The 13,335-nt window shown below is 47.9% G+C and overlaps 1 protein-coding gene and 1 long non-coding RNA gene across 9 annotated transcripts in view; one reads left to right on the top strand and one right to left on the bottom strand.

Annotated features, from left to right (window-relative positions):
• Positions 1-5,248, bottom strand: part of ADPGK (ADP dependent glucokinase) — a 33,250-nt gene extending 28,002 nt beyond the window's left edge. For 2 of the 8 annotated variants that reach the window (XM_086322669.1, XM_086322671.1), the window contains exon 1: positions 4,340-5,248. Coding sequence is in view for 4 of the 8 variants with exons in the window: in XM_086322663.1 (XP_086178789.1) it covers positions 4,947-5,179 (233 nt within the window). In the remaining 4 variants the exon portion in view is untranslated. Of the gene's footprint in view, positions 1-1,521; positions 2,057-3,826 lie in introns of those variants that run through there. The other 6 variants (XM_086322663.1, XM_086322664.1, XM_086322665.1 and 3 more) reach the window with 4 other exon arrangements.
• Positions 5,249-5,396: 148 nt separating this feature from the next.
• On the top strand, positions 5,397-6,388 carry LOC147365213 (uncharacterized). Its single transcript, XR_015135250.1, has 2 exons — positions 5,397-5,543; positions 5,699-6,388. It is a non-coding gene; the product is annotated as an uncharacterized LOC147365213 (long non-coding RNA).
• The last annotated feature ends 6,947 nt before the right edge of the window (positions 6,389-13,335 follow it).

The raw sequence follows: 13,335 nt of genomic DNA, 5'->3' as shown, positions 1-13,335 counted from the left end.
ATGCTCTGGACAGAGAAGAAGGCAGGCATTTTCAGACAGACCACACCGATCTGCAAAACATTCTAAGATAGGGAAGCAGTCATCACTGCTTTCAGCTGAGAAAAGTAAGGCTGGGGGTTAACTAACATTTCAAGGTCATGACTGGAGGAGCCCACACTCAAACCCAGATTTATCTGATATTGAAAGCCATAGGAGCAAAGACGTAGAAGAAGGGATAACCTTGTGTCTGGATATAACAGGAATGGTGAGCCAGTTAGGAGTCTGAACATGGTCCAAGAAGAGCAAGGCAGGTTTCAAAGGTCAGAGTGAAGCCAGGTGAGGGAGAGTGAGTGCTAGGATGAGGGTTCATCAGGCGCCCAACGAGTCTGAGGACCAGGGCCCGACTCGGAAGCAGAGGAGGCAGCATACGTTTTAGAAAAACGTGGTGTGGGCTTGCCATTGACCATCTCCTTGAAACCACTCCTTTATTTCTCTGGTCCTTTCCCATCAGGCCCTTACATGGCAGTGCCCACCCCTCCCCCAGCCCTGCCATTTGCCTTCCCTTCTTGTTCTCTTCCTGGGTGATGCTGTCTAGCCTCTGGCCTCAACCTAGGTGCAGGAGTCTCCAAATTGCGACCATGCTCCTCAACTACAGCCTCTAGCTGTCAGCAGCTGAGGGCTCAGCTTCCTCTATAATCCTACAGGAATGTACATTTCTTCCCTCTGAAACCAAACTGGTTACCTTTCGCCACAAACTTGTTCCTTTCTTAATCTCTCTTCATGGCAACAATGTGGCACCTAGAGCCACAAATAGGTTTAAGCTGCACCTCTGGCATTTGACAGCTGTGAGATCATGGGCAGGTCAGTATATATGCTAAGCTGTGTCTGACTCTTGTGCAACCCCTGGACTGTAGCCCATCAGGCTCCTCTGTCCATAGGATTTCCCAGGCAAGTATACTGGAGTGGGCTGCCATTTCCTTCCCCAGGGACTGAACCCACATCTCCTGCATTGCAGGCAGGTTCTTTACCACTAAGCCACCAGGAAAGCTTGACAATATCTGTATCTGTCTACATGAAGTTATAACATCCCCAATACTAAGAACTTGTCATTTGCAACTGCCTCTATTTACTCTACCACATCTAGCCTCTTGTCAAATCTCACCTGTTTAGCACCAATGCCAAACGAGAAAAAGCTCTATGGCTTCATAGCTAGTGTCAGGGTCTCAAGACTTTCCTCATTATTAGTCTGTTACCCACAAAAATAATGTGAAGCAGTCAAATAGGTCAGAACCACTGCTCAAATTTTCCATTCCTCCAGTTAAGTCTGTGAAAAGAACTTAGCATCATTGTGTGTGTGCACGCCCATTCATGCTCAGTCGTGTCCAGCTCTTTGCGACTCCATGGACCGTACCTGCTTATTAACTTTCATGGTTTTCCCATCACCCACACTGACACACAGGGCTCCTTTCAGATTCATCTCAACATCTATCATAAAGTCCTTGCCCTAAACACAGGACCAACCTTGCCAAACAAGCCAAATACCTTTTCACATTTGGTTCTCTCTTCCCAGGTGGGCTGATTCCCCAGCGTTCTTGTGGATAAATTCTTTTTTTCTCCAGGGCCTGACCCATGCACGTCACCGTAGCAGAATATATTTTCCGAGGTGGCCACAAGATGCCCCGTCCCACGTGTTCATTTTACAATGAGATGCTGACGCCCCTCCCTCCCAGGTGTGTTCTCTGTCCCCTCTCCTCAAAACCATTTGGACCTGAGCCTATGGGAGAGGTGACACTGTGTGCTTTTAAGGTCAGGTCATAAAAGGCATTAATGCTACTGCCTGGTCCTCTTGGGGAATTCCTTCCCCTAATCTAGTCATCCTGCGGTGAGAAAGCTGAACAATTACAAAGAGAAACCGCCTGCATGTGTTCAGGTAAAACCACGACTGAGGTCACAGCTGATGACAACAATCAACACCTTGAGATGATCCCAGGCCCAGCCATCATCTGCCTGAAACTGCACGGAACCCCAAACGAGAATCGCCTAGCCAAGCCCAACTGAACCTCAGAATCATGGAATAAAATGACCATTGGTTTAAGCTAAGTTGTGGGGTAATGTGTGATGTAGCAGTAGTAAATGGATTGTCAGCTTCTAGATGGAGATTCTCTTGAAACCTCATCCTGGGAAGAATTACTAGTTATTCTCTGGGACACAAGAAAGCACTTTTTTAAATTGTTATGGACAGCATTGTGTCCCTCTCTCCCACCCCCCCCCACCCCCGTTCATATTGAAGCCCTGACCACAAATGTGACCATATGTGGAGACAGGGACTATTTAAGGAAGTAATTGAGGTTAAATGAGGCCATTATGCAGGATTCCCAGGTGGTGCAGTGGTTTTAAAAAAAAAACAAAACTGCCTGCGAGCGCTGGAGACAAAGGAGCTGAGGGTTCGATCCCTGGGTTGGGAAGATGCCTTGGAGCAGGAAATGGCGTCAGTCTTCTTGCCTGGACAGAGGAGACTGGTGAGCTACAGCCCCTGGGGTCACAAAGAGTCAGACGTGCCTGAGTACACATATATGCAGCCATTATCCAATAGGGCTACTGTCAGTTTAAGAGGAGGAAGAGACACCACAAGTGCTCAAGAATAGAGTAACGGCCGCATGAGTACACAGGGAGAAGTCTGAAAGAGAGGACTTCTTGGATTATCAGCCTGGAGAACTTCGAGAAAATTAATTTTTGCTGTTTAAGCCCCTAGTCTGTGGTCCTCTGTTACGGCAGCCTGAGTGAACTAATACAATAATGAATATATTTGTTTCCAAAAAATGAGGCTGGGACCTTGCTTCATTCATCCCTGGATTCTTAGAACTTAGCATGGACCTGCCGCATACCATGTAGTTAATGAATATTTATTGAAAGTGTGTGCTCAGGAATGTCTGACTCTTTGCAACCCCATGGACTGTAGCCCACCAGGTTCCTCTGTCCATGGGATGTGCCAAGCAAGAATAGCTCCAGGGGATCTACCCAACCCAGGGATCGAACCCATGTCTCTTGCATCTCCTACATTGATAGGCAGATTCTTTACCACGGCACCACCTGGAAAGCCCATGAATTGACTGAAGACTCACAACAGCAGGGAGGACAATTAAGCTGATAAGGATACAGGTGAAAGTGCCTGAACTTGAAAGAAGAGTTAAAAGAAGATACACCTGAAGAAACAATAAAAATGTTAACATATATATATACACACACATATATATACTACCTAACCGGAGAAGGCAATGGCACCCCACTCCAGTACTCTTGGCCTGGAAAATCCCATGGACAGAGGAGCCTGATAGGCTGCACCATGGGGTCGCTAAGAGTCGGGCACAACTGAGCGACTTCACTTTCACGTTTCACTTTCATGCATTGGAGAAGGAAATGGCAACCCACTCCAGTGTTCTTGCCTGGAGAATCCCAAGGACAGAGGAGCCTAGTGGGGTGCTGTCTATGGGGTTGCACAGAGTTGGACACGACTGAAGCGACTTAGCAGCAGCAGCAGCATACTACCTAACATTAGCTGTCTGCTCTTTAAAGCAGATACTATGCTAAATAACAAAGATAATTTAATCTTCATGATAACTCTGCTTGGCTCAGAGGTTAAAGCATCTGCCTGGAATGCGGGAGACCCGGGTTCGATCCCTGGGTTGGGAAGATCCCCTAAAGAAAGAAATGGCACCCCACTCCAGTACTCTTGCCTGGAGAATCCCAGGGAGGAAGGAGCCTGGTAGGCTACAGTCCATGGGATCGCAGAGTCGGACATGACTGAGCGACTTCACTTTCACTTTCAATTTGTGGTCCCAATACTCACAGAACTAGTAGCGTACTTGGTAGAAGATCTGCTTCTGTGGCAAGATATTCACGTCGAACTTAGACAAGAACTAAAATTTGTAGAGGGAATAATTTACTTACACGCGAGAGGAGAATATAAAGAAAGGAGGCACTGTGATTCGAGAGAATCCTAAAATTGCAATGTCATTGAAATCTGGGGAAGAAGAGTTTCAAGAAGGCATGCTTAACGTGTGGAAGGCTGCAGAGAGCTGACAGTGAAGACTAAAAGTGGAAGCTGATTATGAAAACCCACAAGGCTTAGATAAGCTTTGAGAGTGAAGTTTCAGTAGAATGGTGGTCTCCAGACTATGGCATTAAGGAAGCGAAAACAAGGCGTAAAGAAAGAAATTCAGCAGCTAAAGACAGCGACTACACCTTCAAGTAGTTCAGAAGCAAGAGGGTGCCACTAAAATGGAAAGACCAAGCATTTTTGACTGCAAAGGAGTAGCCGCCAGAAGAGCAGAGATTGGAATGAAAGCGACTTGAACTTTACGGAGTCAGGCTGAGCGGGATTTCCAAGAGGCTATTAGGCTGGTTCTACGGGCGATGGCACTCCACTCCAGTACTCTTGCCTGGAAAATCCCATGGGCGGAGGAGCCTGGTAGGCTGCAGTCCATGGGGTCGCGAAGAGTTGGACATGACTGAGCGACTTCACTTTCACTTTTCACTTTCGTGCATTGGAGAAGGAAATGGCAACCCACTCCAGTGTTCTTGCCTGGAGAATCCTAGGGACGGGGGAGCCTGGTGGGCTGCCGTCTATGGGGTCGCAGAGTGTCGGACACGACTGAAGCGACTTAGCAGCAGCAGCAGCAGGGGCTGGTCCTACCGAGACGAGGAGGGTGCAGGGGCCAGCCGAGAGGAAAAAGCAGTCTGGTTGAGTCCCGGTAGCAGTGACGAATGGGGCTCGTCCCAGACGTGCGACGCTTCTCGCCAGGCAGGTAGCGTGGACACCAGCACCAAGGGCCCTCCGGGGGACCTCTAGGAATCTGTTTCCACGCCGTCTGACCTCCGGCAAGGCGGCCCTCAGAGGCCCAGAGAGCCCGCACCTCCTGCAGACACTTGCCTGCTTGCCCAGAGAGGCAAGCCCCGCAGACACTCACCCCACGGCCACGCGGCGCCAACGCCGGGCCGGCCGCACGATGAGCGCGTCCCAGGCGGCTGCCAACCGGCCCTCAGGGGAGCCGACTCCTGGGGGCGCGGGCGCGGGCCCCAGCTGCAGCGAACTCCACAGCGAGCGCAGGGCCGACCCCGGCAGCTGCGGCTCCAGCAGGAAGACGCAGCCCACCGCGAGCGCCAGGAAGCCAGCGTACGCGGAGCCGCGCCACAGCGCCATGGAGACAGAGGCGTGGAAGCGGCGGCGAACACCTCTTTGCCCGGCCCGCGCCTCTTCCGGGCTCAGCACGCGCCGACGTAGACTCGCGCGCCACGTCACGCCGGCGCGTCGTGGTCCCTCGGATGGGCGGGGCGCCGCGAGGAGGTGGACTTAACAGAGGGGCGGAGACTCCTCTTCCTTGGTCCGAATTTTAGCTCTTGGGGGCGCGCGCGGTTTTGAGGCACTGAGGGAGGTTGGACAAAGGCCATAATGCTTGTCCAGGCGCTGTACCTTTTCCCAGAACTCCATTCGTACCCAAAAATAGAGAGGCAAGGATCCGTTTGTTTTCCCAGTAGGATGAACCAGACCGATTTTGAAGAAGCGGGTAAACCTCGTGTCAGTCTTTGAGCCGGTCGGTGTTCCCATTTGAGCTGAACCCGCAGTTCCTCGGAGGGGCACAAATCACACTCCCCCTGTTTTAATCTGTCCCTCTGCCAGTCTGTCCATCCTCCATTGTTAACTAAGCTCACTCTCTTTCAGACCCGGGGCTTGGCCCTCCCCGAAGGAATACGATGGCAGCGGCGCTGCTTGTGAGCCCTTGGGGACACGAGTGGCAGGGGGATTCTGTCCCTTTGGAGGGTGACCGAGACCTGCAGCTGCTTGGGGGCGTTTGCCGAGACTGAGGGGAGTCCGCACGGATTGTCCTCGCTGGATGATCAGCTTCGAACCTTAAAATAACCCTTTGGGGGCGCTGTTCCCTTTAACAACCTCAGAACATGTACACATGCACTCAATCTTGTGTACAACACAAGGGGTTTTGGACATGCGTTAAGAAACCCTGGTTTCTTCTTCTCCTTTAGTAACATGACTTACACCCAGCAGACCCTGTCTTCACTATGACTCTTCTGTGTGTGAGCCTCGGTTGAGAGTCAGTGAAGCTAGGCTTACTGCCAGCTCATTCTCAGCAGTCGTCTTGCCAGGCCTGATCTTGTTCCTGGATGGTTTCCATTTTTCCAGTTCTGCTGGCTCCTGACCTTGGCTCTGCGTCCGATTTTCCACTCTGCTCCTGACCTTTGGACTTGGCAGTGGTTCTTTATTTCTCTAGCTTTGATCTTGGGCATTTGGCTTCATTTCCCCCAGCATATCCTTATCCTGGTCATCTACCCTCCCTGTCTCACCCCACCCAGCCCACCTGACCATAACATCCCTTTCAAAGGAGATGTTCACACAGGAAGAGATCTGGGCTATTACAGAAAGGAAAGGAGCCAGTGAGATCTGTGTGAAGCTGTCTTCACTAGAGTTACCTGCCCCTTCTCTCACCTCAGGGAGACATGTCAGTTAGGTCCCAGAGAAACTGCTCCCCCACATGACCCCCAGTGAGCAAGTTTTCCTACCACCCTATAAGTGACTGAACCAGCACGTAATTCAAAAGCAGTGAATTCACTGGCCAGAGCTCTCCACTGAGAATTTGAGCCAAGAGTCAAGAGTCTGTAGCTAGTCGGTTTGGGTTGTGGATCTCCAAGGTCATGTAACGTTGAAGGTGAGATAGGGCCAGTTAAACAAATTCCCAAGGTGGAGTTTTAGGGGGGGAGCTGAGGAAGCTGAACTGTGGGAAGACCATGGAGCAAACAAGCTTAGAGGAAGAGGAAAAGTGATGTAAAGAGAAAGCCACCTGGGGCCTTCCCTTCTGGCTCCCAGAAGACTTGCTAAGCTGCCAGCACTTTGTACTAAATTCTTTTGCTTTTTCCTAATGGCACCCCACTCCAGTACTCTTGCCTGGAAAATCCCAAGGACGGAGGAGCCTGGTGGGCTGCAGTCCATGGGGTCGCTAAGAGTCGGACACGACTGAACGACTTCACTTTCACTTTTTACTTTCATGCATTGGAGAAGGAAATGGCAACCCACTCCAGTGTTATTGCCTGGAGAATCCCAGGGATGGGGGAGCCTGGTGGGCTGCCATCTATGGGGTAGCGCAGAGTCGGACACGACTGAAGCGACTTAGCAGCAGCAGCAGCAGGCTTGCCAGAACTTTTTCCCCCTCTAGTTTTATTGAGATATAATTGGCATATAACATTGTACAAGTTTAAGGTGTATTACATATACATTTTGTGCAATGATTACCATAATAAGTTTAGTGAACATTTATCACCTGCATAACAATTTTCTTTTTTTTTTCTTGCAGGACTTTTAAGATCTACTATATTAGCAACTTTCAAATATATCATACTAGAATTTGAGCTTTACTCACAGAGGCAAAACTGAGGGTAGAATCTGGGACCCTTTACTGCGGTCCTTTTACCTGGACAAATGTCTCCTCTCCTCCTCCTGGAGAAACAGAATACAAAGAAACTATGCTGCTGCTGCTGCTAAGTCGCTTTAGTCGTGTCCGACTCTGTTCGACCCCATAGATGGCAGCCCTCCAGGCTCCCCCGTCCCTGGGATTCTCCAGGCAAGAACACTGGAGTGGGTTGCCATTTCCTTCTCCAATGCATGAAAGTGAAAAGTGAAAGTGAAGTCGCTCAGTCGTGTCCAACCCTCAGCGACCCCATGGACTGAAGCCTACCAGGCTCCTCCATCCATGGGATTTTCCAGGCAAGAGTACTGGAGTGAGGTGCCATTGCCTTCTCCGAAGAAACTAAGAGGGACTAAAAATAACTGAATATTTTTATATTCAGTTATTTTCAGGGGAGTCAGGCAAATTATGAACTATAAGATACAAAACGGCCAAAACACAACTGCCACTTCTTTTTTTAAATTTAGTTAATTTTTTAAAATATATTTTTTATTGAAAGTGAAAGTGTTAGTTGCTCAGTGGTGTCTGACTCTGTGACTCCATGAATTGTAGCCTACCGGGCTCCTCTGTCCATGGCATTTCCCAGGCAAGAATACTGGAGTGTGTAGCCATTCCCTTCTCCAGGGAATCTTCCCTCCCCAGGGATTGAATCCGGGTCTCCTATATTGCAGGCAGATTCATTACCAGCTGAACCACCAAGGAAGCACAGCTCCCCCCACCACCCCCCGCTTTTTTTTAATTGAAGTATAGTTGAATTACAGTGTTGTATTAATTACCCATACACAGAAAGGGACTCAGTTATACATAATATGTACATCCTTTTTCATATTCTTTTCCATTATGGCTTACCTCAGGATATTGAATATAGTTCCCTGTGATATACAGCAGGACCTTGTTGTTTATCCATCCTATATACACCAATTTGCATCCAACCAGTTCCCAATCCAACCCTCTCCCATTCTCCTGCCCTTTGCAGCTGCCACTTCTGAGGTGCCGGGAGCCAAACCAGAGTACTGCATGTGATCCCTGCAAACAGCACCACGAAGAGGGTGGGCAAACCACCTGAGCCAACCTTCCAACCAGACCCACCAATCCACCCTTACCCTCCCCCTCTTAAGGGACCAGCTCACCCGTCCTCCCTTAGAGAGCCAGCAAAGGCACCTGTTAATTGTCTTCACTGCCTTGTGCTACATCATGAGTTCCAGTAAAGCCTTGCCTGAATTTCTTGTCTGGCCTCTCAATAATTTCTGTTGATTAAAGAGTTCAAGAACCCAGGCTGGTAACAAACAACAGCAGCTTGAACAAAACGGAAGTTGATTTCTCCTGTAAAAGTCCAAACGGGACTTCTTTGGTGGTTCAGTGGTTAAGACTCTGAGCTTCACAGTGCAGGCAGCTTGGATTGGATCCCTGATTGGAGAACTAAGACCCCACATTCCACGAGGTGAGGCAAAACAAAAAGTCCAGACAGGGTGCTAGTACTCCGTGGGCAACAGCAGCAAGCTAGAGATGCTCTGTGGCTCCTATTGGTTGGTGGTTCAGCGTCAGTTTGCATTGTGGATGGTAATAAGGTTGGACACGGTGCTCGCCTAATTCTAACTGAGAATTAGAGGCAGGAGCTGCAGGAATTGAAGAATATGAGTGAGCATTGCCCGTCATGGTGGAGGCTGTTGCGGCTTCTGGTCCCATAACAGTCACAGGGGCCTTGATTCCTTCTACTCGCTAGGGGCTCAGGGGCAGGCATTCAGTGTTCTTGGCACTACAGTTCCTCTTGAAAGATTTCATTAGTGAGCAATAGTCATTTCAGATTTTGATCATTGATCTGTTTAATGACTCTGGAATGCTTTACAAGCCAATTGTTTTTCTTGAAGTTAGATTTCTGGGGGCAGTTATACAAAACAGCCCTAAGTGGATAGGCGGGGCTGCCCAGTTCTGAACAAATAGAAAAGGACTGTACAAACCTCAAGGCACCCTTCCCTCAACCCAAATTGCTTCCAGACATGGCCTTTGTTATTGGTTATCTCTCTGAGGACCTTGAAATGAGAGCAAAAAGCAACTTTATTTCAGAAAATTCAGAGGCAGACGGAGGCTACAGGTGTCCCACCCAAGACCCTGACCTGGAAGGCCAAAGAGCAGATCCCATATTTATATAAGGAGTTAGCAGAATCCTGTCAGTCCCAAATTAGCTTAAGGCAAGGTCTTCCTTGATGGCTCAGAGGTTAAAGACTCTGCCTACAATGTGGGAGACCTGGTTTGATCCCTGGGTTGGGAAGATCCCCTGGAGAAGGGAATGACAACCCACTCCAGTGTTCTTGCCTGGAGAATCCCATGGACAGAGGAGCCTGGAGGACTGCTGTCCATGAGGTCGCAAAGAGTCTGAGCACTGAGCAACTAGCAACTAACACATGCACAGTCCTTGCTGCTGCTACTGCTAAGTCGCTTCAGTCATGTCCAACTCTGTGCGACCCCATAGACGGCAGCCCATCAGGCCCTGCTGTCCCTGGGATTCTCCAGGCAAGAACACTGGAGTGGGTTGCCATTTTCTTCTCCAATGCGTGAAAGTGAAAAGTGAAAGTGAAGTCGCTCAGTCCTATCTGACTCTTAGCGACCCCATGGACTGTAGCATGGGATTTTCCAGGCAAGAGTACTGGAGTGGGTTGCCATTGCACAGTCCTTAGCCTTGACATAAACACCAGTCAACACACAACCTATGTTACCTGAAGGGTTTTAAGAAGCAAGTTTGTTCCCACATTTGGAATAGAAACTAAAGTAGGACCAAACAGGTCTCATGAAAGCTGGGATAACCCACTTTTCCCATAGTTTCAAGCCTCTAGGGTTTGATCCAAGGTGCTCGCTGAAGTCCATACTGTGTCAAGGCCTTTCCTGATGCCGGGGACATCACCCAACACAGGTCACACCCGAAGGCCAGCATCAGAGCACAGCTTTGACGGTTGTAGAAAACTCCCAGGAGACAAAAAAGAAGGAATAAAGGATCCTGGGATCCGAAAAGAGCAGGCTTTGTGTCTGGAGCCAGAGCTCTCAGGCCATCAGACATCCTCCTCCCTAAGCTGAATCAGGAGGAAACCAGCAAAACAGAGGCTGGGCTTCTGCCTGGGGTGAGGCGGCGCCCTTGGAGGCACAGGAGCTGGGTGACAAGAATGGTGGCAGCAAAGCAGTGAAGAGAGGTGTGCTGGTTCCTTGCCAGTGACCAAACCTTGCTGCATGGGTTGGGAACTTCTTAGTGTGTAACACTATTGTAACGATGCAGTGGTCCTACGTTTACACTTCAGGATGAATTGCTCGGAGAGAGTGCTGAGCAGGGGAAAGTGGGAGGTGCAGTGTTTCTGTCTGGCAGGGACCCAAGAGCTTCACAGGGCAAACTAGTCAGCAGGCAGGGGAAGCACGGGCTGGTCCCATGGTGCTGTCTGGGCACCTCAGGCTCCCTGGAATACCACCATCACACTGCCTGGGGACTTCCCTGGTGGTCTAGGGGTTAAGAATCTGCTTTCCAATGCAGAGGACTCAGGTTTGATCCCTGGTCGGGGAACTAAGATTCCGCATGCCATGGGGCAAATAGGCCCCTGTGCTGCAGTTACTGAGCCCATGTGCCACAACTAGAGAGCCCTCACACCGCAGTGAAGATCCCATGTGCCTCAACTAAGACTCAACGCAGCCAAATACATATATAAATACTTTTAAAAATAGACAAACACTGCCTGTGCAGCCTTTTCTCTTGCACAGGCCCTCCTGCTTGGTGTTCCTCTGCAGGTCGTGTCCACCAGCCCTGTCACGCATCGTGCAGTATATGCTATAGTTCTGATTTGGGTTCTGAAACCCTTGCAGCATATGTTTGGAAGGAAATGGAAACTGTGCCTTCAAACTGCATTTCCTTCTTAATTCAAGAACCTTAACCATTCTTGAAGCATTCTGCCTTCGAGAGTTGTTTTCCAAACTAACATAAAGAAAAAAAATAAATGAAAGGAAGCAAAAACTGATCTGGCAGGACACCTCTGCTCTCCAGTCGTCAGGGGCTCAGACTTGTTCTGTCTTTTGCTCTGCCATCCCTAGGGGACAGCAGAAAGGCGGGAGTACCTGATGACAAAATCATGATGGCTTTGAAAGAATCAAATCAGGGCTCTGAAAGAAAAGAGAGGCAGTGAATGCTTGTTGCCAGGCAACCACCAGTTTCTACTTAAATGGAGAGATTGTGGGGCTTGATGCCTGTGTGTGTGTGTGTGTGTGTGTTTTCCGGTTGTTGTTTGTTTTTGGCCAAATTACATGGCATGTGGGGGATCTTAGATCCCAGACCAGGGATTGATCCCATGGCTGCTGCATTAGAAGCGAGGAGTCTTAACCACTGGGCCACCAGGGAAGTCCCTGATGCTTGGTTTAAAAACTCCACTTCTGCCATCCACTATCTGTGTGACCTCAGGCAAGTCATTTAACCTTTCTGTTCCTCAGTTTCTTTACCTACAAAATAATTCCTACTTTACCAAATGGTTGCGGGCAATAGAGTTATTCTAAAAGAGCCTACCACATGTCTGCTACATGTTGACACATGCCCAAACACTCCCTGACATTGCTCTGATTGGTTCTTGAGAACTATATTTAATTTTCTTCTCAGGCTTCCTGGACTGCCACTCTCTCACTTTAAGGAGGACTGGCATCTCTGCATGGATCACTGTACAAGTGGCCTTTTCTAATTTTTAGCTGCTCAGCACCTGTACAATATTCCACTGAATGAAAATATGACAGTTCATTTATCAACTTTACTGTGTGTAGGACATTTGTAATTTTCCCAGTGTTTTCCTATTATGTATAATACTGCTCTGCACACACTTCTGATATGCATATACAGATGCTCCTTTAGGGTGTACACTAAGAGTGAAATTTCTGAGTCATATGCTCACCCTTGTCCTCCTCAACTTCACTAGATAATATAAGACATCTTTCCAAGTGATCCATCAGTTTACCCTCCCACTGGCAGCACATGAGTTTCTGTTGCTCCAAATACGTACCAACAGATTCTTAACATTTTGCCATTCTATCGGATGTGCAGTGGTATCTGCCTGTGGTTCTGACAAGGTTTTATCTGTTAGTTGTGAATATCTCATCCTCCACCCCTGTCGCTTGTTTTTTCATTTTCTTCGTAATGTCTTTAGTGAATAAAGTTCTTAATTTTAATGTAGTTAATAGTTTCTTCCTTTTTATTGTTGCCTTCTCCTTTGTCATTGGTACTTTTTGTTACTGTTTTAAAAAATAGTTCCTTACTTGGGGTCATGAAAATAAATATTCACCTATTCTCCTTTTCAGAGGTGTAAGTTTTTATGTTTCATGTTTATATGTTTAATCCACTTTGAAACCGATTTTTGTATGTTGTGGCGGGAATTTTTATAGATACCCAATTGGCACAGTGCCTTTTATTGGTCATTTCTCAACAACTCTGCATTCCCACTTTTGTCCAATATCAATTATCTACATATACGTGGATCTGTTTTGAGGCTCTTTATTCTGCTCCATTGGTCTATTCATTTATCCTCATACCAGCACCTCACTATTTTGATATGAGAATGTAAATTTTTTAACCTTAGTTTGCAAGAGCAGCTTGGCTATCCTTGGCCTTCTTTTCATTTCTGAATACATTTTCAAATTGACTTGTCAACAACAACAAAACAAAACCAAAAAATCAGTTAAGATTTTCATCAGTTTCATTTGGGGAGGACTGACATCTTTTCAGTATTGAGTTGTATTTCCTAAGACTACAGTATGTCCATTTATTTATTTAGACCTACTTAAATGTTTTGCATAATGTAATAGACTTTTATGTGTAGAAGCTTTGCATATTTTTAGCATGATTTACTTCTAGGTGCTTAAGATTTTTAGTACC

This window comes from Bos grunniens, chromosome 10, assembly GCF_055505025.1.
Source record: "Bos grunniens cultivar Pamir isolate PY7600 chromosome 10, Bosgru_T2T1.0, whole genome shotgun sequence".
Classification (NCBI taxonomy): Eukaryota; Metazoa; Chordata; class Mammalia; order Artiodactyla; family Bovidae; genus Bos; species Bos grunniens.
This window is presented reverse-complemented; position numbering and strand designations above follow the sequence as displayed.